Here is a 25,079-nt window from a genome sequence, read left to right on the forward strand (position 1 = left end):
AAATTTGGATTTTTCTCCATTTTTAATCTCTTATTTCAGTCCTTTCTTTTATTTACTACACAGAGCACTGCTGCAGTTAAAAGGAGTTACACATTTTTAGTATGTAACAGTTTTCAGTGTATTGAAAAGACACACTAAGTGTTCAGAGATGGCATCCCTTCCCTGCATGAGGGGACTTTTCTATTCCCAAAATTACCTGGGGAAAAAACCCCAATCCTATTAAAACTGAATACATAGTCAGAAGCCAATATAAGGAAAGGAGAAAATTGGTGAAACTATACCTTTAAAGGCAGTTTCAGAAAATTTATTTACAAAACATAGAATGAAGCATGATTTATTATTTTTGATTGTTCTTGCAAAAAGTCATATCTTTTGAATACTCTAGAGTTGGAAAACAAAATCCCATGTCATATTTAAATGACACATCTTTTCACTTTTCTGAATTCTTCCCTATATTCTAAAACACACAGGAGAGGGAATGAAAGGAAATCTAACAGAAATATTTTAGCAGAATGTGACTATTAAAACATAGGCTATTTATGGCAGTGTAATGATAAATAATAAATGGTAATAATGAAGGGAAGGAGAAAAAAAAAAGAGACAAGTACAAAATTGAAGAATTGACATTAGTGACTGTGTTGAGCTTGCCAGTATTGTCTCCCTTAGCTCTCCATTTTGTACTTGAGCAGCAGCTGGCAAATACCTTGTAAATCTACTACAGCACATGTCTGAGAGACAGCAAAATAGTCAGTAGATTGCAACAATAAATTTAAGTGATAATGATCTCGGGGTTCAAGTGTCTGAAACAATTAACACCTTTTGAGATTCCTTAAATGCAAAAGTATAACTGATTTCAAAGCAGCATTTTAAAAAGTATTTTGATAAAAATAGGGTCTGAAGATATTTTCCTCAATTTTTGAATAATTAATTCTTTATGTTGTTAGAAACCATTGTAATGTTGAACTTCTTGGTAAAAATTGGAATAACTGGAGAAAACCAAGCCAGCTTATTTTCAAAATCAGAATATATTATTTGCTTTCTAAATATGCTTGGATATATTATTTTACTGTTCCTTTGGAATTTTATGCTTTTCCATAATTCCACTTATTTCCATAAAACATAATGGCAATGGAGTAATATAGGTTAGGTTGGGAGGAAGAAAGGATCAAGGTATTGGTCTCCCTGTTAATACTGAATTTTCAAAAATATCAGGTAGGTGTTTGAGCACCAGAATGTCAGAAAAAAACAATGCAGTACCTAGACTTAATTTTGTGTTTTATATATTTATGCCATAAAAGTGTGAATGTGAACATCCACAAGCAGCTTTAAGGAAAATTGGAAAAAATTCTAATTCAAGAGGACACTGTTTTTGGGAACATCCATCCATTCAATTAATGCTGCTAATTAAAAAACATGTGTAAAACTATCTTATGTAATATTTTATTAGATTGATGCAGAAGTGAGTGAGTTAAATAAAGTGGGCCATATGTTGTGAATAAGCCAATACAGTATGGATGTTATTGGACAGGTTGGACAGGTCCAACTGCAGAACAGTCCAACAAAACTCAGTAACTTATACTGTGGGATCTGACTAATTGTTCATTTTGCACAACAGGATCTCGCTAAGGCCCAAATGTTACCTTTCCATCAGCAATTCACAAGAAGATATTCATGTTTTGAATTCCTGCTCAACTTCTTTCAGACATCCTGGCCAGTGTTATGAATTTCATTGCTGTATTAGCCCTTGAACAATTCCTGCACAGGATTAGTGGTACAGCCAGGAGAACGAAAAAAAAGAAAAAAAGAAAAAAAGAAAAAAAAAAAAAAAAAAAAAAAAAAAAAAAAAAAAAAAAGAGGCAATGGATCTGTATGGATCTGTGCTTCACCATGGACCTCCATGGGCTGCAGAGGGACAGCCTGCCTCACCATGGGCTGCAGCACCTGGAGCATCTCCTGCCCCTCCTCCCTACTGACCTTGGTGCCTGCAGGGCTGTTGCTTTCACATTTCTTTTTCTTGTTCCTCTTTCACAGCTGCTGTAGAGTGGGTTTTTTTGCCTGTTATTAAAAGTGTTATCACAGAGTTTCACCAGCAACACTGATGGGGTCAGCTTTGGGCAGTGGGCAGTTTTGGAGCTGGCTGGAACTGGCTGTTAATTCTGGGGACAGATGTGGGGGCAACTCCTGGTGTCTTCTCAGAGAAGTCACCCCTGCTATTCCTCTGCTACCAAAACCTTGCTGCATCAACCCCATAGTTGCATTATTAAAAGGGAGTGATCTTCATACTACAAATACACAAAATGTTTCTTGATGATCTTCTGAACTTCTGTGTGTGTTACTGTTACACATCAGGGAAAAGTTTTACCTTTGTTTGAGGAAAGACTTCACCTTTCAAGCTGAATGCAAGTTTACTCTGAAAAGAGGAAGTCAAATTGATCTCTGCTACTACTGCATATTTAATCGGGATGGAAACAAAGACAGAGTCAGTTTTGATTACACAGGATTTATCTATTTGCTACATTCCAATTCCATTTAATATTGGAGTTTTTAAATTGGAATCGTTCAGTGTAAATGTTATATACTCCAAGAAATAGTAACAAGACTGAAAATATAAGTCATATAATAAAAAAAGAGTATTATTGGGAAAAGTAAATATACTTCTCTTATAAGGAGAGACAGGAAATCTCTGTTTATCTTGCTTGGTGGACTCAGTTCCAAACAGTGAACTGAGTAAAAAGAAAATGTCATTGAGCAAGAGGCTGAGCCTCCACAAGGTGTTTAGACAGGCTCTTAGGAAATGAGGGGACAGAGGAATGAGTGGTCTCCCTTGCTTTGGGGTCAGTGATTAAAGAGGCTGGTGACACATAAGGCAGAAGAATATAAGCTGCTAAATGAGATGCCAAGCACAAGTACCTTAGAGGTAGGATTCTGTGAGCTGTGCAGCAGCAGAATCAGATAAAGAAGTTGCTAGATAAAGTCTAGAAGTATGTCAAGAGGTGTCAAGGTAAGAGAGTTAATTCACTGGAAAATATTTCACTGAATAAATTAAGTCCTCCTGTGCTGTTTCCAGTCCTTCTAAAGCAAAACCAAACATGATTGCTAAATACGATTGCATATTGTAGTTAAACTAAAATATGATAGAGAAATCAGATACAGAAAACCCCACTCTTTGTGATGAGTTAACTTCAGTTTTGAGATAGAGAAGTTTAGTATACTTTCTGGAAGGGGTTGCTTTTTTTATTTTCAAATGCAGAACACAGGAATGGCTATAGCAGCTCAGACCAGACTTGGTGCAAGTACTTGGCATTGTCAGTTGATCAGCAGGAAAGGGTGAGATTTTGGTCTTTCTTCCCTAGAATAGCACCCTGGCCACCAAAAATCTGTGATTCAGGCGTTTCCTGAGAAAATTGCCATCTCTTCATTAAGAAGCTTTGAATTGTATTGTTTGATCTATGAACTAGTCCAATTTAATTTCATGTATTTGTGAACTTTTAGCATTCATAACATCCCCTGGCAAGACATCTCACACCTACTTTGCACAGTGTGAAGTATTCTAGAACAATTGAAAGGTAGTGCTTTTTCTTTCAATGGATAATTATGCTGTCACCAGATGCTGTGGTTGTCAAAGTGGAGGTTCCAAGAGCAGTCGTGCAAACTCATGGAAAGAAAATCCAGCTACAGCAATTAAATGCAAAAATATAATTGCTGGCTTTTAAAGTACCTAAATTGCAGATACTTGAAAACAGAGAGAAACCTCAGGGGAACCATGCCCTGCCCATATAAAGCAGGCAGAGTTTGCTAACTTGATTGACATTTTATGCAGCTCCAAGCAGTTGTCTATATGTTCTTCACTGAACTGTCTGTATTTATTGATGACTTTAAAGAAGTCAAAGAAAATGAAATTAAAATAATTGTTGGTGTTCCTCATCTCTTAGCTGCATTTGAGCTGATGTGGTAACAGAGAGCTAGTTTCTAAGCAAGATTTTGCAGAGGATAGGAGTGAGGCTTCGTACCTTTGTTCTCTCTGTTCAAAGAGGTCTCTTTATATATTTACGAGAATTTAGGGCAGAGTGCTGCTGAAAGCTCTGATACCACTTGATAAAGTTGGATATTTTATTATGCAGATGACAGCTGTTTGTCAGTCCCTCTTTTCATAAAGGCTCTCTAACATCAATTGTCAGTAGCTCAATAGACACGAAAATAGTTCTTCATGTTTACTTTTACTCAGAAAAAGTATAGTTGTGCCAGAATACAGCTTGCTGAGAAACAGCATAGCTATCCAACAGCTAGAAATCTAAACATAATCACACATGTGACCAGTGTATCCATCCCTACAATGCTCATTGCTGTGCAACTCTAACAAGATCAGTTCAATTTCAAGTATCTGCTGCTGTGCTAGCCCTGTAATTACTCAAACCTGTCCATGCTATGGAGTTGGCAAAACTTTTTATTGTATGAGAGCCATATGAATTTCTGTTCTGTGCACCAAGGACTTGCAGTGTGTTATGCTTATGGCTATGAGGATGTCAGTGCACACCCCAGTGTCTCTTTCACTAGCTGACAGACAGCTTTCCTGGCAGCCAACAACCCTCACAGGTCAGTCCTGCTGCTACTCCTGACTTCAATGATGTGTGGCCTTCACATGGGACATCCTTCCTCTCAGCTGCAGAGGGCCTTTGGGTAGATTGGAGGTCTCTCCTGTGTATTCAGCTGCTGTGCCATTATCTCCAGAAATGTTTCTTGTCCATTTGCATCCCTAATGCCTCAGGCAATTCTTCCTTCCTGTGTATTCAGATCTTTTTCTCAGTGGAGGATTATAGTTTTTATTTGTCAGCTGCTCCTCTGAAGAAGATTCAGGATGGTTAACATTTCAAACCACAAATTCCTTTGACTTGTCTCCTATACAGCAGTTCATCTGGCTATTTTTCCTAATTAAAATAGGTGGTTCTGTGCACACTTTGTCAGATACCAGCTGTGATATTAAGCTGTCTTTGTCACAGCAAGAGGCAGGACACCTCACAAACCTTTGCTTAGTGATTTAGTTGTATTTTTCCTTGTGAATTTCCTAGGTAATCTGTATCAAGTCACTGTGTTAAGAGGTACACTTAATGTAATTATTTCATTAATATGTATGTTTGCTATTTATATTATGCTTATTGCTGGCTTTTGGCTGAGACTGAGCATAGCAATTAATGTGTTTGGGGTAGGTGGTTCTCAGCCCCTTCTCCTGAAGAAAATTGTGATAAGTGACAAATCACATATATTTGAAATTCTAGTTTAGCTAAATATATTGCAACTACAGTCAGTGTTTCAATGAGCAGTCAACTTCAGGGGCCCAGGATAGCTCCTGGTTTTATGTACGGGTTGAAAGTAAGCTGTCTGCAGTTTGACTCAGTGAAGTAGACATGCTGATAATAATTCAGGCAAAATATAAAAACTTTGTATTTTATTTTATTTTTAAACTTTTAAACTTTTTATTTTATTTATTGTAGTAAAAGCACTGTTGGCTCCTTCAGATCATAATTTTCATGATATAAGTTTGCAACTTTTTATGAGGGATTCTTTTCCCTTCATTGCTGCTGGCCATGCTACAATTAGTAAGACAGCTTCTTGTCATCCACATGTGGCCAGTACTTTCTAGCCTTTGCTTTTTAAGGCGGATTTTGGTTCCTATGCAGTCTTCTTTTGTTCTGTAAATAGATTGCTGCAAAGGGTTTTTCCTGGACCTAGTTGGAGTCACTTAGAGACAACAATTCAGGAAGTCGTTTGGTGGTGACATGATAGGAATCTCAGTGATTGTTGTCTTTCAACAGCACTGCCCTCTTTTACAGTTACATATGTAGGGTTTGGAAATCAAAGACCATGAACAGTGGTGGTGGCCACCTGGGATTTCTGAAAAAATCCAGCTGTTCACAGGGCTTCAGGAGCTTGCTAAAGATACATTTATCAGACTGGAGGCATGAAGAAACCTTTTCTCCTGCTTGTCTGTCTGGCTTGGAAGGGCTATTATTTTTATCTGAATGTTTATTTTTTAATGCTTGTGACAGACTGTTCTGTTGCTTGCAGGGAAGAATGTTATGCACAGTGTATGTTGTGAAATGTGACATTAAACAAATATGAAAGTCTGCTTTCTCCCATCTTTCTCATTTTTCCTTTCATTTCTGTCCAGTTGTGGACAGCCACAGTATTAAGTTCTTGTTCTTTATCTCTGAGACATACCTTAGACTTTTGGGACAGTTTGTCTCAAGGAATAGGCAGAGTCTATTCTAATTGTTCATGGTGGCCTAGAAGAGAGAGAACTGAGACTAGTCAGAAGGAAAGTACAGAAGTGAAAACATGGTAGGCTTTTAACTGGAATGCATCAAAGAGAAACCCAGGTGTTGTTGTAGGTACTTTTGATTGATCAGTAATATATCTTAGCAGCATGAATCTTTCACTTTGGAAAGATGAACAAACATCGTGGCCTACCTTCCCAAGAGAATTGCTGTGTGATTGAAAAAGGGTTGTTGTTAAGCTAGTATATTCATAACCATGAAAATCAAATAAGAAAGAAAGACTTTATACCAATTCTAGACCTTCCAGCAAGCTGACTTACTGCAACCCATAATTTCTTAAGTTTACTGCAGTGAGAAACATTTTGCAGGCAAATAGTAGTTAAAAATGCATCCATTATTTGTGATGTAAGGGTGGGTTTTAGTGTGAATTTTACTTCAGATAACATGCCATAAATCTTTATCATTTATTTATTCATAACTCTTCATGTACACGGCTCTTCACAGGCTGCAGCTTTGGACAGTTGTTTTGCTATTACCTTAATTTTTATTTCATTTATGGCTTGTATTCTTCTCAAACTGCTACTCAGCGATACATTTTAAATGTGACTTAATAAAAAAAAGAAAATTATATTAGCTGGTTTTAAGTTGGTATGAAAACCAGTTCAGCAATCTCTTCTTCTGCAGCTTCATATGATAAGGTGGATGAGGAAAAAGACTTGGCCAAATGTCAATTAAGTGCAGATACCTAAAGCTCTAATGTCCTTGGCTGCTTATAAATTGAAGAAGTAGCTGAGCCCTCTGTTGCACTTGGAATAAACTGGTCTTTAAGTAGGGAGTGAAGGAGCAAGAATTGAGAATGTTCCTTCTTCCAGTGATCACAGTCTTAGTTCCCTCACATTGTGAGCTTGTCACTAGCACATTAAACTGATAGGGAAATCTCTGCTATTCTGAGTGGTTTGGGGTTGTTTTCTGCATTAAGAAGGAAAGCATTGGGCTATATTATGCAACTTAAGAGAGTCTATGCAATAAATATCTGTATCCTTTGGAATAAGTGGGAGCAATAATTCTATTCTTGCAGATAGAATGCAAATATAATATTTTTTCTTTTAGCATGTTAATTCAGTAAGGAGATTAATATAAGCTTCCAAACTTCTTAGTCAAAATCTTTATTCTCTCTACAGAATGCAATACAATTACTACTTGGATGCTGATAGTAAATGAACTGTTTTATTGAATAGTCATAATGAAATATTGGAGGCTGGTGCGTGATAGTTCTTATAAAGAGTACATTCAAGGAAGACTTTGTAGAGGAGGATAAAGAGGGCAGAAAACTTCTGTTTCAAAAAGAGAAAGAAGTGGCTGTTAGTGGAGCAGTAGCAGCTGCTATTATAGTCTGTTGGTACTTCTGACTTCCAGTATGGTTTGGAATCAAATTCTTACCTTCAGGCACATAATTTATTAATACTCTGTTGTAAGCTTAGGAATTAGGGTTATTATGAATGATTAATATTACTTTATTCAAGGATTGATATATCTTTTGCAATACTGACTAGCATGAGCCTTTTCCCCCTTAATTTTCAGTCCTAGTGTCAGTTTACAGTAAAATTCTTTACACCCGAAATAATGATCAAACTAATTATCAGGAAGCCAAGAACAGGTCAAGTTTGAAGCATCTTAGAATGTCATCTAGCCCAGACTTCCACTCAAAGCTGTGTGAGCTATGAGAGCAGAACAATTAATTGTTAGCACTTCAAAAGAATATTTTGTTATCTTTTTGAAGATTTTTTGTTATCTTTCTAAATAACAGGCTCTCTGCTTTATATTTTTGCACAGAATACTGATGATGGACTTCAAGTAGTAGCTCATTAGAAGTCTTCTTTAGAGACACAACTTTTTTTACAGAGACCATCAGCAGTGTCAAACTTTCCTCCAACTCTGGAAGCCCTGCTGACAATCCAGTGTTACATTCCAAATTTTGCTTTGGGAAATGGTAGCTCTAAATGTAGAAAATGTCTTGGTCAACCATTTGTTACTGGACTTTTTTGTTATTTGTCAAATGGTGGTAACAAAATTCTGGTTTTGTAGAACCTAATGAGGCATTTTGCTGTTCTTTTACTATGGCTCATTAAGAGTCCAGGAGAGAGTGCTCTAATTTTTCATGTTTAGCTCTTATGTGTATGTCTGTGGAACCCAATTTTTTTCCCTGCCTAACTGCTCAACAGTTTATTTCTTAGTTAATTGATTTGTGGTATTGAATATTGTCTCCTTTTTTTGTTGTTTTTTTTTCCAGTGTGACAATGCAAAAGGACTCAAAGCCTTCTATGATGCAATAAAATATGGACCTAATCATCTGATGGTTTTTGGTGGCGTATGTGCAACAGTAACTTCTATCATTGCTGAATCTCTAAAGGGATGGAATTTGGTTCAGGTAAGGCATGGAATGGAATATATTCTAATGCTGACTGTCTTGTGTCTCTGGGCTTTTTAAAAAATTCAAAAACTTAGGTTTGATGCCTCTAAAGCTTAGCATTTTGTGTAATTTTTATCTTTCAGTTTTGAAGGCTGGCGAAATTATATGTAAAGATTAGTTACTTGTATATAGCTTTGGATTTTAAGGCTTGGGATTTCATTGTACTCAAAAACACTTGTGAGTTTGGGGCAGCAGTCATGTGTCTCAGTAGGTTAATTAAATAAAAATATTGTTTCTCAGAAAGTAACCTAGGTGAAATAAAGTTTAGGCATGGTAGGGGGGCAAACCTAGGACTTTTGAAAAGTTAGAAGAAACAACTCATCAGGCCTTAAATTATGGTACTTCAGGGTATTTACTCAGTCTGTACTCAGAATGCAGTAATTCCTATGCACTTTAAAAGTACTGGAAGTGCATAAATTCTAAATAGTGACTGGGTTCATGTCTCAGCATTTAACTCACGAAGCACATTTATTCCCAGTTGTTCTTCTTTCTGACTTTCTCAAAGGTCAAGTTTGTGGAAAGGTTTCCTCTGCTGAGGAATCAGAATTTATTAATACTAATCTCTAAAATGCAGATGATAACAGCATGATTTTCTTCATTTATTCAATCAGCTGACTGGTGATAATTTTCAGATGGATGGCTGCTCACATAGCCATCAAGTTTTGCTTTTCTAATGTGGAAATACCCTGACTTTCTACTCAATATTCATGTTGCCCCAAAGATACTTCTGTATATTTTTTTCTTAAAAACTCTAAATTATTCTATACCAAAATAAAAAATATATAAAAATTACCTGAGGTTACAGTTACGAACAGGCTTCTCTTTTCCACCTGGAATACTCACTGAGAGTAGTGCAGCAAGAACAAATGAGGCATAATTAAGATTGTGAAGAAGATGATGATCAGAGTACAAATGGGAAAATCTTAGGAGGATAATTAAAGTAGCTTGTTAACTGTGTTTGCAATGCTTGTCAGATCAGATGTTTTTTTCTTCTGCTTTGGGATTTTTTTTTTGGATATAAAAACAGTTCCTCTGTGGAAACCAAATAATAGTGTGTCTCTGGGGAGAATGGAGAAGATAACAGAAAGCTTGAAACTAGCCTTTAACACTCTCTCTTAAAATTGGCCTAGTTCATGACCTATAATGAAGTATGTGGCCAGAGCTCTGTTTTTTTGAATTTGTCACATGAAATTTCTGTATCATGTAGGATGTTTTAAACAGCTGGATTTCATTGTGCTAAAAATCCTTTTATTTGTAGTCAAGTTCTGCCTGATACAATCTGGAAATCAATTTGTTCATAAAGTTGCTCAGTCTGAGGAAGGATGATTTGAAAGCTTTTAAATTCCTGAATTTGTCAATATATATGTTCAATTATAGAATAGTATGAAGTATTGCTACCAGAGAGCATTTATTTCTCTGTGTTCAACCACTATAGCTGTGATTATGTCTTAAACATTATTTATGATATCAGTTCGTCAAGGTATTCTTGATTGTTTGGGCTTAGTATCCTCTGGGCACTAGATAAATCCTCACATGATAAAACTGTGCTTTATGTCAGGTTTTTATATCTTGATTGGCTGAATGATGAAAAAAACACAACTAACAGCATGGCTGGGAAGTGTGGCAAGGCTCAGTAAATGGTATAGCAGCAATGGCAATAATCTAAACATTTTTTGTGAAAGTGTGTGACAGCAATATGTGTATCTGTAAATCAGCAGATGTAGCATGTATAAGATAGCAGGGAAACGGAGTACAAATCCTTCCACTCCTCAGGATCCACTGTCATAAGTGTCTCTGATTAAAACCATAACTTGAACAGAAGGAGAAGATAGAAATCTGTAGTTCTCAGAAGTGAAGTGATAATATTCAGCCTGAAAAGATACAAGGCCTGTCCTCCCTCAAAACTTGAAACTTCACCTCAAGGAATCCCAGCAAACTCAGATAAATTGATTTATGAAATCATGATGATGATGAAGTCATTTCATATTGCAGTCAGGAAGAGCAAAAAGAGTACAGAGACAAAAACTAACCTGACATTGTATTATTGAATAGAGGATTTGCATTCGGATGTCTGACTCCAAAGCTTTGTCCCTGTCCTTGTGCCTGCAGTCATGAAAACAAAGCTCTTAGCTCTAGCAGGAACATTTGATTTGATTTGATTTACACAGGTGTCATGAGGTTCAGCAAAGTGATGACTCTCTTACATGCAAGAGAAATGCAGGATGATATGGATAGACTTGGGAAAAATAGGGATGAAAGAAAAACAACAAAATATAGCAACTAAAATAAAAAAAATACTTTTCTGAGCAAATACAATATGAGGCTTGCTGACTGCAAAAACATTCTGAAAGCCTTTTAGCCCTAATTTCCAAGTTACTGGGGGACTGCTTTTCCTCTGTTTGAATGAATTTTTCTTTTCTGCCTCTTCTCTGTTCTCTAAAATAAGTTGCCAAAATCAAATAATGAAACAAAAGGCCAAGAGTATAAATGTGCTGGAAATTTTCATATTGCATTTTCTACTCAGGCAGTTACAGTAGTGATGAGGGAGGGGAAGGAAATAGATTCTTGCAAGTTGGCTTCAGTCTCTACTTTCCTTACTGAATGCTTTTGATAGTGTCTTTTTTACTTAACTGGTTAAATCAGGTCACTGACGGCCTGCAGCAATGTGAAATAGGGAAGATTATAGAGGTTGAGAAAAGTCTCAGTGAAAAGGTGACATGTCTTATTTCCACATCATATCAAAAATCAGGTGTTTTTTCTTCTCCATCTTGACAAATTCTGTTTTAGTTGTGATCAGCAGTAGAAAGGGAATTTGTGTTCTCAATTAGCTGCCTTCAACTGCTGGCTGATTTAATTATCTCTTACTGTAACAAAATTAATTATTTTTAATGAAGCATTTTCTATCTGTGAAAGGAGCAAGTTGTTTTAGTCTACAAAGACTTATGTCATCCTGAAGGACTTTCACTGAGGTATGCTAGGTGACACAACTTGAAAAATGTTTTTTGAACAGATATTCTTTGTAGGACAAATGCAGGCACCCATTCCTTAGCCTCTCAAATTAAAAGCCTCTCTGTGGGTAATCTCTGTGTGCCAGCAGTCCTTTGTTGAGTGACAGTCTGAATATGGGCTGGAGGCTGCCTGTGTGTTTTTGATCTCCAGACTGTGGAGTGGAGTCAGTTTGAACTTTTGGTGTTTTAGTTTAAAAGTGCCAATAATATTCTGTGCCTTTCAGAGTGGGCCTTAAAGGCATGAAGGCATAATACTGGGCAGTTGCTGTTCTGTAGTGGGAATACATCAATGTCAAATTCTTCTGTATTTCTCTTATTCTCATTCTCTTTCAATATGTATTCAAGGTAGTTAAAGAGTGAAGAAGAATCATGAATAATGTCTCTTAATATCTTGCAAAAGACAAGTTACGTTTTTTTATTCTGCACATCAAAACATTCCTCCTAGTATCCAGTTAGTGTAAAATGGAGCAGATAGTTAGCTATTCAGTCTTTCTCTTCTATTTCAGTATATCCATCGACTGTTATCTCCATGTGAATTTCTTACAGTGGCAAAAGTATCTATTTTATATAGATTGCTATTTTCCTGTTTTTTCATTGTCATCTCTCACTTTTCCTAATTGTTTTGTTAACATAAACATTTAATCAGCATGAGGATTTTGACCACACTGATCATCTCTCCTAATCTGTGGAACTCCTTCTCAATTTTTGAAGATTTGTCTTCTTTTTTTCCATTGTGCCACTGACATTCTCTAACAGCCTGCTTCATTCACAATTTCATTTAACTCTGGAAATCAGCTTCTGCCAGAAAAAAAAGTCTAAATGTTTGTGCTTCCTCAGAATATCCTCTGTTTCTACATATTTTATGTAATCTAGTCATAACTGCTGGCTTCTAGGCAAGTAACTCCTTCAGGCTATACAGTGATTAGATCGTAATGACATTTAAAACTGAGGAACCCTATTTTGGATTCAGTATCTCATGTTGGAAAGTTTTCTAACAAAATTATAGGTACCCTAATCATGATGTATCACTGCTCACTCTTGGGCATATTAATATAGGATGAGTTCCTGTGTTAAAAAGGGGTGTTGGAAAGGAAAAATTCCTGGTTCTCAGCTCATGCAATTGGATATTAAGGAGCCTAGTCTGAGATTTGTTTTATTGTCCCAGAGATCCATAGGTATTTGAGATCCCATCTCTGAATTACTGCAAAGACTGCTGATGTTCAGAAAAAATGGTGATGTTTCTAGCTTTTGGTTTCCTTATGAAAAAAGGTTGATTTGATTTCACTGTCAGTTCCTCCTAGTAATTTCTGTCCACTGGCCAACCACAACCCAGTTTTAACAAGGCATTTCCCAAAGATTGTTAGCTTCTGTACATTTCTGGGGAAATGAGCTTCTGTGGACAGGGATCCATATGAATGAAGAAGGGGCTGCAATGTGAGCACAGAGAACTTAGGGCCAGCCATGCTGTGTTGTCCTCCATGTCCAGGTGCTGTTTATGGAAAGGGGATTGACTGGATTGAAAAGTTTGTTAAAAAACCAGCAGAAAAAAATTGTGGAAACACAGAGTAAGGGTAAAACCCAGAAGGGTATGAAGTAGGAGCTGAGGTGTGTGTTTGTAGAAGCCTAGGACACATGTATCTGTAAGAAACCAGGCTTTACTAGGTAAAAATTATTGTTAACACAGAATTTCACAGCTCTGTTCAGGTTAAAAGGATGTGGTTTAACACAAAAGTACTGCAAGTCATCACATAGTTTTCTATACTGGCCACTGAGTCAAATTTCTTGTTGTTAATATCTGAATGTTCTAAATCCTTATACTTTTTACCTGGAGCTCCAGCATGGACACATAAACATTTGATAAAAGAATGTGGTGTTTTCTTTTCTTTTTAGCCTTCTTCATCATGTTTATTCCAGTACAGTGAGTTTGTGCTACTTTTGCCTTCACTGCACAATTTTCATGTATTATTAGTTTGAGTAATGAAAAGGGCATTTAAAGTAGTCTTTGGCTAAGAAGATTAGCTACTTCTATCTATGTGATGCAGGCAGTACCTCTTGAAGAGGTCTTTTTCCCACTGGAATATGACCTGATGCACCAACAAACTAGAATCTTTGTCTTTTTGGCCCATAATTCACTATTGTAATCTTCTTTTCTTCTTTTTCTTCTGCTTCTTCTTCTTTTTCTTCTTTTTCCTTTGCTTTTCTAATTTTTTTCTCCTGAGATTGGAAGGATTTTACAGATTTTCTGTATTTGTGTTGTGCTTTTAATAGACAAAGTGCATGAGGGAAAGACACCTCTTGAGATCTTATTATATAAGGTGCAAACCTGAGGACATTCTGGTCCTGCTCTCAAGAGTTAGCTGAGCACATAAGGGAGTTTTGCTCACTTCTCTGTAGGAATGCCCAGGAGCTCCTGAACAGGAAGAAAACACAGTAGGTCTGACCTTCAGGCAGAATTTCATGTGAAGTTTCTCCTCCTTTGAGAGAAGCTGTGGTGAATTTGGAGTGAGACAGAGCTTTTAGTTCAGCAAATCCTCCCCCTGATAGAAGTTGCCAGCAGGAGCCCTGCCATTATTGATGAGCCCTCCTGAAGGTTTGCAGTTGCTGGTGGAGAAGAAGATGCATGGGGAGTTGAAACAGATGATCAGTGCCATACCTGCTAATTAGGCTGTGTGTCTCTGTGTGGATGGATGCATACATGCACAAGGTAGAGCAGACTTGGAAGTAGCTGTATGTTCACCTTTCAGCTTAGAGAAATGGATATGGCAGTACAGCAGGCAAGACTGGTCTAGGGCAAAAGAATTACTTTAGTGACAAAAGTTCTTTCACAGGGATGCGGAGTCTCAGTGCATTATTGCAGTTGTGCCCTGGGGGAGACGTTTGCATCATTTCGCTGTTAGGAGCAGAAACGTGGTCCACAAAATCTAAATTGAAAATTTCTGAAAATTTCCAGGCTGAGGTATAGCAAGAAGTGCACATCCTAAATTTCAAATGCACTGCAAAATATAGTATCACCTTCTTTTCTCTGCTTTTCACCTCCTGCCAAATGTATGACATTGATTTCTATGGCTTAACCTGTCTTTCCATCATTTTGAAACTGGCTTCTATCCAGTGTTCACTTTTATTTAAATATGATTAGCTGTTCTTTTTCATCTTGTTTGCACTGCAGGAAACACCAAAACTACAATATATAGTCTGGTTTTTGCCTTTGATCTAACGTCTAAGGTTCAGTTCACTGCATAAAGTGTGAATAAAGGTATTTTAATACAGCTCTAGAGTTAGGTCAAAGCAGTTCAAGACTGAACCTGTATATTTATTCTAACATGATTTGCATGCTCTGGCAGAAAAAAAAATTATCATCTTTCTTCTTAGCTGTTTGCACATATTCATTCAATCACTTTTGTTTAGGTTGGATCAATAATATGAAATGAATGAATGATGGTCTCAGAAACAGACACTGAAAAGGCAAGGGTGTCACTTAGCCTTGCAGTATAATTTGTGCTTGGGAAAACATTTAATTCTGAACAAAACTGATATTCCTTCTTTCTGAATCTGAATGGTCTCTTGAACAAAAATATAATACATTAAAAATATCCCAAACACACTGTATAATACGTAAGCATTGATGGGTTTTTTCCAAATACAAAGCCTTTTGTTATACTGCTAACACATGTTATTGGTAAGGTGTTTAAAATGTCCAGATTAATTTATGATTAGAAAAAAAAAAAATTGCTGTGTATTTTGGTATTTGGGGATTTTTTTCTCTCCATGTAAGTTTTTATTGTCTCACTGCTTGTATTGCTGGAATTTTTTTTTCAGTTCTTTTTTCTTTCCCATTTTGTTCATTTCTATAAAACAGGCTTACAGTCTTTTCTCATGTGGCTTTTGCAGCCCTACAGCTAGGTTAGACTTGCCAGGTAGAATCTTACTTGCCAAAATGTTTCAGTATTGCACCTTGCAGCTATTGCAGAGCTTCCTTCCCTGGTACAAAGGTATCCCTTAGTGTTCCCTCAGGCTGCTATTTGCTGCTGTCTTTTCTGGAGGGCTTTTAGGAGGGGAGGTGAAGAGGCAGCTTTGGTTCCCATTTCTTCCTGCTCTCCTCTTCCCTGTCCTGATGTGATAGGCAGACTTAAGGTTTGTTTCTTTGTAAAATCACTTGTAGTTCAGCATCTTCTTTATGCTGAATAAGGATGACTGTGATAGACACCTATTTCTTTTTCAAATTTGAGATTATTTTTATGACACATTTTCTAGTACCTTGTCAGATGTATGCGTTTTTTATGGTCTAACCCACTGGGCAAAAGTGCTGCTAAATTTTTTTCTAGCATTGTGTTTTCACTTGACTTTTTCTGGGAAATATCATTTAATTTGTGGGAATGTAGCTGTATGACACTAATGCCCCATTAATGATAATATTTGATTTAGTCACAGTTATGTTAGCCCAAAGAATCACATTTTGATTCATTAATCCCATTGGTTTCATTACTCTGTGATCCAAAAACTTGTCTAGATTCCCCAGTTGCTTAGTGGGAGCATTTTTATAGTTTCTCAGCAATTGCAGCACTGAATTTTGAGCTGCCTCTTGCATTTTCCCCTATGTCTGACTCTACAAATCTTGTTTCTCTCTCATTGAAAGCTATCTCAGAGAGATCAGATGGTAATTAGCTGTCATCTGTGTATGGTTTTTCTGCTTTAAAGGTTATATTGATATAAAGGTATCTTATTTAACTGAAAACCATTTTATCACTTTTTGGTTGATTTTTGGCAATCATTATTAATTTATTCCAAAATGTTTATTTTATAATATTGTATTTCTCTGACTATTGCAGTATTTCAAATATTCTCAGAAATCGGTTTCAAGCTTCTTTTACCACCAAATCCTCAAACATTGTACTTTGGATTGCCTAAGATTTCTGCAAAGCTGGAATTGGTTATTTTGGTGTGCTACTTGTCAGAGTGACTACTGTGATTTGTTTCTTAAACAAGTAGACTGAGTGTGCTCTACAAAACCAGCTTGCTGGCCTGTTTCTCAACAGCAGGCTGTTCCCAAGCCTGCCTGGAAAGCCCTGGGGTTGTTTTCTCTGCAGTCCCTTTGACCAGCCTGGCTTGAGTGGCCTTATGTGGAGTGGCACCCTCTGCCATAGCTGCTGTTCTTGGAAGCACACAAACCTGTCCACAGTAAGAACACAAACACAACAACAACTAATAATAACTAACAACTAACAAATACAGCTTGACATCTTAAGTCAAGGCAAAATTGATATGATAAGTTTTGTTGCTTCATACCGTGTCTCTCACAGCCTTAAATTCACTTCTTCACTTCATTCTCTCTCATTTGAATGTTTTTCTTCATGTCACTGTTCTATTACAGAACAAGGAAACCATTTTCATGTGCTAAATTAACCTGCTTTTCCCTGAATGCTTTTTGGCAGCAGTTACTTAATTACTTAATAATTTTGAGGATTAGCCTAATTCATACAAATTTGGCATCAACAGCTCCTGGGCATAAATTGAAGAACAAACGAATGCACCAAGAAATAGGAAAATTAATAATCATTGTCATGAAATTTTCAAATTTAAATAAAATATTTCTTGACCTTTAAAAACAGAGAAAGTTTAATTGTGCTCTATTAAAGAAGTAATTCAATGGTGATATGTTTATAGAAAAGCAAATGCTAAGGTACACATTCTCACATAATAGAAGCTGTTCTAAGGACATGATTCTAAAATTCGCTGTGGGGTTCTTGGTATGTGATTCATCTAGGATTGAAACCTATATAGATGACATCTGTTTTCATTTTTGGTATTCTCAGTACTTGATGCACCTAAAACAGTTCCTGGGGGCTTGCAGATCTTGCTACACGCTTTCTCCAGGCATCAGTAAAGTTTTGAAACAACTGGAGAAAAATAAGGCAAATTGAACAAGTGATAGTTATGTTTTATTTCAACATGAAGTGATTTGGAAGCACATTTATGTCCTTTAGCCTTAGTTATCACACATAGAAAAACTAGAATCTCAGTGTCAGAGACAATAGAAATGATCAGCATAGCTCAAGAACCTCCAGACTCTGTTAGAAAAATAGCCTTGCATACAAAATTGTGACTGAAACAATTTGTAGTTGGAATAAGAGGCCTTTTTTGGCCCTTATTACACTGAGAAGAGGAACATATTGCACAGCTCTTAAGCATTGACTTGTGATGTCATTTCCCTTTCCTTCTCATCACATTTAAAATTTACAGGTATAGATAGCTTAAGTAACTGAGTTTAAACTTATTTTTGCACCAGAAAATAGTTCTGCAGATGCACCTTTCCAGTCTTTCAGAATCTCTTCTTAGCTCTCTGGATTTTAATTCCTAATTGTAGTTGCAAATCCAGATTTACTTTGATTTCTTGTTTTGCCTTGATTTCATTAATTGTTCATGTGTAGCTTGAAATTTCTGAATTCTGCGTTAAGCCATAACACCTTCTTCTCCTAATTTGCAAATAAAGGAAGGTGTATCTCCAGTGAAGAGTATTCCACATCCTCCCTTACCTTGCAGAAGTCCATTAGACTTTGTTATCCAGTAGACAGCCCGTCGCGATCTGATTAATGAACTGCAGCAGGATTGGCAATATAAGCACTATGAGCTTTGTTTGTGTTATGATGCAACACTAAACTAGGAAAATTCTATAATTATTTATAATTAAGCTACTGTGAGGGCACAGTGTGTATCAGGATGTGGATTCATTATGTCATTTTGCTTTCTGAAAGTAAAAAGATTAGTGGCACAGCTTCTGGAAGGTTTAAGTCCATCAGTATTCAGATAAGGGAATAAGTATGCATGTGACTGGGGAGTGGCAGGTCTCCAGCAGTCTAAAAAACTGCATGAAGTGCTTGGGAGCTACAATTTTGTATTCATTTTAAGCACTGTCTTCCTGACATAAATCAAGAGTTAATTTGTTCTATTAAAAAAAAAGGCATGAAAGTTCTTCATCATAGCCCTTTTGAAAAGCTTATAGAAGAGTGATGACAGTCTTGATCTGAAATAGTCTACAATTGCCAATCAAAAGCTGGATGCTTCTGTGCATTTTTTCCAGTGGAGGGCATGAAGATGGTCAGGGGTCTAGAGCATCTCTCCTGTGATGACAGGCTGAGAGAGCTGGGGTTGTTCAGCCTGGAGAAGGGATAGCTCCAGGACCTTATAAGAGCCTTCCAATACCTAAAGGGAAATTACAAGAAATCTGAAGAGGGGCTTTTCACAGGAGCATGGAGAGATAAGACAAGGGGTAACAGTTTTGGACTGAAAGAGGATTTAGATTGGTTATTAGGAATAAATTCTTTACTGTGAAGGTGATGAGACACTGGAGCAGGTTGCCCAGAGAACTTGTGGATACCCCCCATACCTGGAAGTGTTCAAGGCCAGGTTGGAGGGGGGCTCTGAACAGCCTGATCTAGTAGAAGGTGTCCCTGTCCATGAAAGTGGGTTTGGAACTAGGTGATCCTTAAAGTCCATTCCAAAATAAACCATTCTGTCATTTCAAACAAACTCATGATTTGGATCCACTAATCTGTTTGGGAGTATCTGTAGCTGCAAGTAAAAGATCAGTTCTGGGAAAGTGGCAAACACATGCATCCTAGCTAATAATGAGGCTTTTTGCTATAAAGATGCACTTCTGCTAGAGTGATCATTTTCCTCATGTCTCTCATTTAATTTAAACAATTGGTTCAAAAATTTGTTTGGTAAGCAAATTTTAGCTGGCCCTTTTTCAAGGCTCAGAATGCTACTGAGAAAAGCTGAGTGACTGAGGAATCAATAAAGATGATCAGTACTATGTTTAGCTCTCAGTGACAATATGAAAATTAAATAACAAAGTTGTCTACCTACCTGTATATGTATGCATGCATACACATATCTATTTAGAATTATCTAAAACTGTCCTCAGTCTCTTTTATGGCTCAGTCTATTGCTGGTGGGAACTGGCATGTTTCAGACAAATGGAGTTGCATTCTCTTACATTGCATCAGGAATCATTCTCATTCAGAATTATGGTTGATATGTTTAAGTGGGTGCTTCATAAGCAGCCTGCTTTGAAATTTTCTCCCTGTGATTTTCTGCTCCATGGTTATTTTGCCCTTTACCTGTTTTATTTTTTTCTGCTTACTTGTGAGAAGTTAAAAATAAATCTGATTTGTGAATCTGAAAGTAAAGGAAGGGCCAGAACAAAGAATTTACTTTTATTGAAAAATTCTGTATGTTATTTGTGGATCTTGATGCAGGAATCCAGAGCTACAGCTTAGGGACTGTAATAAGACCAGTCTGGAAGAAATTTGTCTATAGAGACAGAAGTTTAAGAAGTAATTTTTACCTAGCAATTTTCATTCTATCTCTTCAAATTTTTATGTCTTAGCTATTAAAATTCAGTAAAGTTGCAGCTGCAAAATCTGCTAATGCTTAATGAAATTAACATTAATATTGATTATGAGTTCTTTGAGTTGTCCGTTGTGAAAATTCTGGTGACCAATGTGATTTTGTCCTTGCTTTTGACAGTCTGTATGACAGTGTGATAAAATCCTGTCCTTACGCTGGTTTTAGCTTGGGAGGAAGTGAGAAAATGCAGACAATGGTTTCTTATCTTTTTCCTTTGTTCGAGCAAAGGGCAGTTTGTAAAGAGCAAACTATGGGATCCTGAGTTTCACTGGCTGACTACTCACCTTTATTGATTGAGACCTCAAGCTACAGTTTTTGCAGCCGTAATAATCTTAGAATCCTCTTATATGTAGACTGTACTCAAGGTGGCAGGAAGCAAATCTTCAATTAGAACACAAATCTTCCTCATAACAGATGTGCTTGCACTGGCCTGACTTGTCTCCTATTCATTGTCCAATTGTTAGATCACAATAATAGATCTAGAATTCTGCAACTTAATGTTGATTCAAGAAAAGGTATGTAGGTAAGTTGCTCTGGGGTTGTTTTGTTTCGGTTTTTTTCTAATTAAAGCATTGAAACAGAAGACAACAAAAATGAGTAATAATTTTAGAACAAATAATTCTTTGCTTTGCTCTTTCTGTTAGCTTCATTCTTACTTTTCTGTTTCCCATTGCCACAAGCAGTGCTAGGAGGGCTTAAAGGCAGCACTTTGCCAATTAGGCATGGCTTGCACACTGCTCGTTTCAACAGCAGGCGTTTATTTTTATGTCCAGAAGTCCACGTTTATTAATGCAAATGAACCAACAGAGGGGTGTCTCATAGTTAGTTCAACGGTCTAACTGGTTATGTGAACGAGGAAAATGAAACCTTAAATGTTGTTGCTCAATACTCTACTGTGTAACAGGCAGATTATTACAGTATTATAATCACCTAGGAAAGACAGCTTGTGCCTCCTGTCACAAATGAATTCACACAGAATATGACATTCTTAGCATAGTTATAAAGGGAAGAGGGTGCTGGGCAGTAAATCTTAGAATTAATGTTTACTGAGATTAAGTGATTGATAGTGCTACTTTGGAAGTCTTAGCTACCTGTTCATAGACTGCATAAATCCTACCTGAATGTTTTCCCCAAAAGCTCCATTTATAAGAGGTATACTTTCAGAAAGCAAGGGTAATATTACTGCCTCAGCTCCCTAGATGAATAATGAAATCACTTGAATTCTATAGAGCCTCAGACTTCTCCAAGTATGAAATGAGTTTTGGTAACCCCAGTATACGAGGACACCTCGAAGCCCAGTATCTCATAAACTTACCATCAGACTTTGCCCTTGATCCTACACTGCTTCAGAGTATAAATGTCTCTCATTCTGAATCTCTTCTTAGTAGTCAACCACCACCATGTCATGCTGGGTTCTGTCAGGAGGGGTCCCATCCCGGCTGATATTGCTTGTGAGTTTGTCAGGAGTTTTGCAATTTTTACAGTTATTATGAAAAAACAACAACGACAACAACAACAACAAAAACACCAAGACCACAGAAACAAACAACAAAACAAAAAACAAACTCAAACAAACAAACAAAAACAAACCAGAAGAAGGATCAGAACAAATGTCACTTTTCTGAATTGTCATCAAGATTATTGTGGCCAATGTTACAATTTCTGGTTTTGTACCTCTTTTGCTTTTGGCCTTTGAGGAAGGCAATTCTGTCTTGCCACAAAACATCAAAGGTGCAGTGAACTGTCTCAGATGGTCATGGCTCAGTGCTTACACTTGTGAAATTAATTTCTAGGGATTGGAAGTGGTACTGTCTCAGCTTCTTCTTTGGTGATACAAAGACAAGCTCTGTGTGAGTACCTGAGTCACTGAAGAGAATGGATGGATTTCAACTTATCTTCAGGGTGCTCTAAACAATATTTGTATGGAATAATATGCGTACCCACCTTTCAAATCTACCTGAAGATGGAAGAGTGTAAAAGAATGAAGTGTACACATTTTCAGAACATGACTTTGTCCCAAGAGCATGGAGTTAGGAAACATGCTGCTTAAGCCCTGCAGAGGGTGGGATTTCAGATGCACTCCTCTTCTTGGAATGGCTCATTGCTCTAGCTCTAAGCACCCCCATGCCTAGCATGCCTGATATATTTGAATCACATCCTGAGGCACTTTGCTCTCCCTGTGTGCTGTACAGTGAGCTTAAGAGCCTAACTTTGTATTCCATTACTCTGAAAAAGCACTGATGTTCCCAGAGTATGTGTTTGCCAGGTATTTCTGTAGCCATGACTGTCTTTCATCATACTGCAACTGCCCACTATGTTGAATCACCATATATAAAACTGCATTTCTAATTTTAACATCACAATTGACTTCTGTGGAAGCGGCTGTAATGAACGAAATGAAAAGTTATTAACCAAATCCTTTTTCCTTCTCTGCAGTCTAATTGTCATCTGGAGAAATCTCTTCTGAGTTGTAATAACAACTTTATGGGCTCAGTAGAGAGGACGTTGTATGCCTCTACTGAGGTTTTAAGCCAGTACTAGACATTGAAGACCAACATACCAACTGAAAAAAAAAAAAAATCACTTTCATGGAGATTTTGCCTTATTTTAGGAATGCCTAAATTTATAAGGCAGTTCCCTTTTTTCCTCAGGTGGCTCCAGGTGCTGGATATGTACGAATTTGTGCATTTTATTTCGCCTTGCTCTAACCTATACAGGCTATTGTCACTTAGTTGCAGAAATAGGCCTTAACACAATGTTCTGGTTGTTTTTTAAGATGTTTCCAGCAGCTAAGATAATAAAGACGTTGCTGGTGTTTTACTGTGAAAATAAAACAGCCAAAAAAGTTGCCCAGAAATTTGAAGGTTTACAATTTGACTAAGACAGTCAAAATTGCCCAGGGTGACATAACCAGGCTATGGAGGCTATGGAGCCACTGTCCCTCACATGCTCTGTTTTTCTGGTCACACAAACCTTTCCAATGTTTTGCTGTGCAGTGAGGCACCACTGACATGAGGTAGGAGAAGGTGTAATTGGTACCCTGAACACAGTGTGATGATAAAAACAGTGTCAGTGCATCACAACCTGAGGATGACTTGTACAAGATTTTTCAGACACGTGGTGTGATTCTTGGGGATGGTGCTGGGGCAGGGCCAAGAGTTGGACTCGATGATCCTTGTGGGTCCCTGCCAACTCAGCTTATTCTGAGGTTCTGTAATCTATGTTTTCTTACTTCTAGACAAGGAAAGAAACATTCCTTCTACAATGACTCTAAAATATGAGTGCTCCTACATTCTGGCAGCCAATGTGTCTAAAGAAAAATAATGAACTATAGCCAGCTGCTTTGGCAGGACAAATGTCAGTGCTCTTCTTCAGCCTGTGATCTGCATGAATGGTGTAGGATTTGCTACCCTGAATGATGTGAATGGTGTTTGCAGAACAAGGATTTGGCACTCCCCATTACCCTAAGCATTCTGAATGTGCTAAGCATGCCCTGTTTAGTGTATTATTACTTGTTTTCTGCACCACCATAATTTCCAGCTCATGTTATGAGGAAACAAAATGTGCACAGAGTTCAAGGTGCTCTTCTGAGACCCAGCTCCCACAGGCTGACTTCTGCAGTATGTATCTTGTAGGTACTAGGAAAATTAATTTCGCCTATAACTGAGTTTGTACTCACTACACTACCTGAAGTTACCTTGTACAACACAAATATACAGTGAGAACAGGAACAAAAAAATAGCTGGTTTATTGATTGTAGCTTAGGGGTCATTCTCAAACATTTCTAGATATGTATAGAGGAACAATCCATCTCTGTTCCTGATTAAAGAGTGTTTGACTGATCTTGTCAGCTTTAATTTTTATGAAATTTAGAATGTGACATTTGGTATATCTGAACTTATGTCCATGTGGAATACTGTCAGTTCTCTGGAGTCAGTTCAGGATAGGGAACTCAAATCATCTGTCTTACAGGAAAAAATGACTGAAATAGGTTTTTCAGGGAGTAGGAGAAATCTTCAGTTTTTCTTTAAACTGTTGGATAACTTTCAAAAAGTCTTCAAAGGTGTAGAATATTATACAACTTAGATATTGATTACACTCAATTTTCAGAACTTCATAGCAAGTTTTTCCAGAACAGATCTCAAGAATCACTATAGTGGTTCTTCACCACTTCAACACACAGATCATATCTTCCTTATTTTAACAAAAGCTAAGCCTGAGATAATCAGGAATCACAACATAATATACTCTGGAGATACCAATATTTTTCTAAAGAAATCTTTCTTCTGTCTCTTTTGATTTGAAATACATGCTCCATTATTTTTGTCAAAACACAGACATTAATAAAAAATAATTTAATTTTAATATTTTCTAAGCTTTTTTCAAGCAAATTGAAAGACTAAGTATTTTCATTTCAAAGATACTTGTCTTTGTGGGCTGATTCCTAGATCCTACTTTAATTAGGCGCTACTTTAATTACGCCTAAATAATTATGAACCTCCAGAATTTTTTCTTTTCTATGGCAGTATCTTTTTTTAAAATTTTTTTATCATGAAAAGTATAAAATTCTGCACTAAGAAAGATAAAACATGCAGCTCAGAGCTAAAAATATTGAAGTTTTCATTAAAATAGGCATTGTTTGATTACATTGTTCAAAATTAAAATCTCATATTTGGCAATATTTATAATTCTGTGTTTTTATTATATATAATAATATATATAATATATAAATATATAACTTTTCCATGGATGAAGATGTAAATTCTTAATAATTTTCGGCATAAACCAGTTTTGAAAAGTTCTGCTCTCAGGGAGACATACCTTAGTACTGTTGGAAGTTACAAACATTATACAGAGATTTCTTATCTCTGTTTGACCCTAAGTTTAATTTCTATTTAGAAATATACTTGAATTACCCAGAGC

General features: G+C 36.8%; 1 protein-coding gene across 1 annotated transcript in view; it reads left to right on the forward strand.

Annotated features, from left to right (window-relative positions):
• GABBR2 (gamma-aminobutyric acid type B receptor subunit 2) overlaps window positions 1-25,079 on the forward strand; it is a gene marked incomplete at both ends in the record, with an annotated part of 453,856 nt that overhangs the window by 94,684 nt on the left and 334,093 nt on the right. The window contains one exon of the mRNA XM_083878236.1: window positions 8,563-8,700. Coding sequence (XP_083734362.1) covers window positions 8,563-8,700 — 138 coding nt within the window. The remainder of the gene's footprint in view (window positions 1-8,562; window positions 8,701-25,079) is intronic.

This window comes from Zosterops lateralis (assembly GCF_965231275.1).
Source record: "Zosterops lateralis genome assembly, chromosome: 1".
Classification (NCBI taxonomy): domain Eukaryota; kingdom Metazoa; phylum Chordata; class Aves; order Passeriformes; family Zosteropidae; genus Zosterops; species Zosterops lateralis.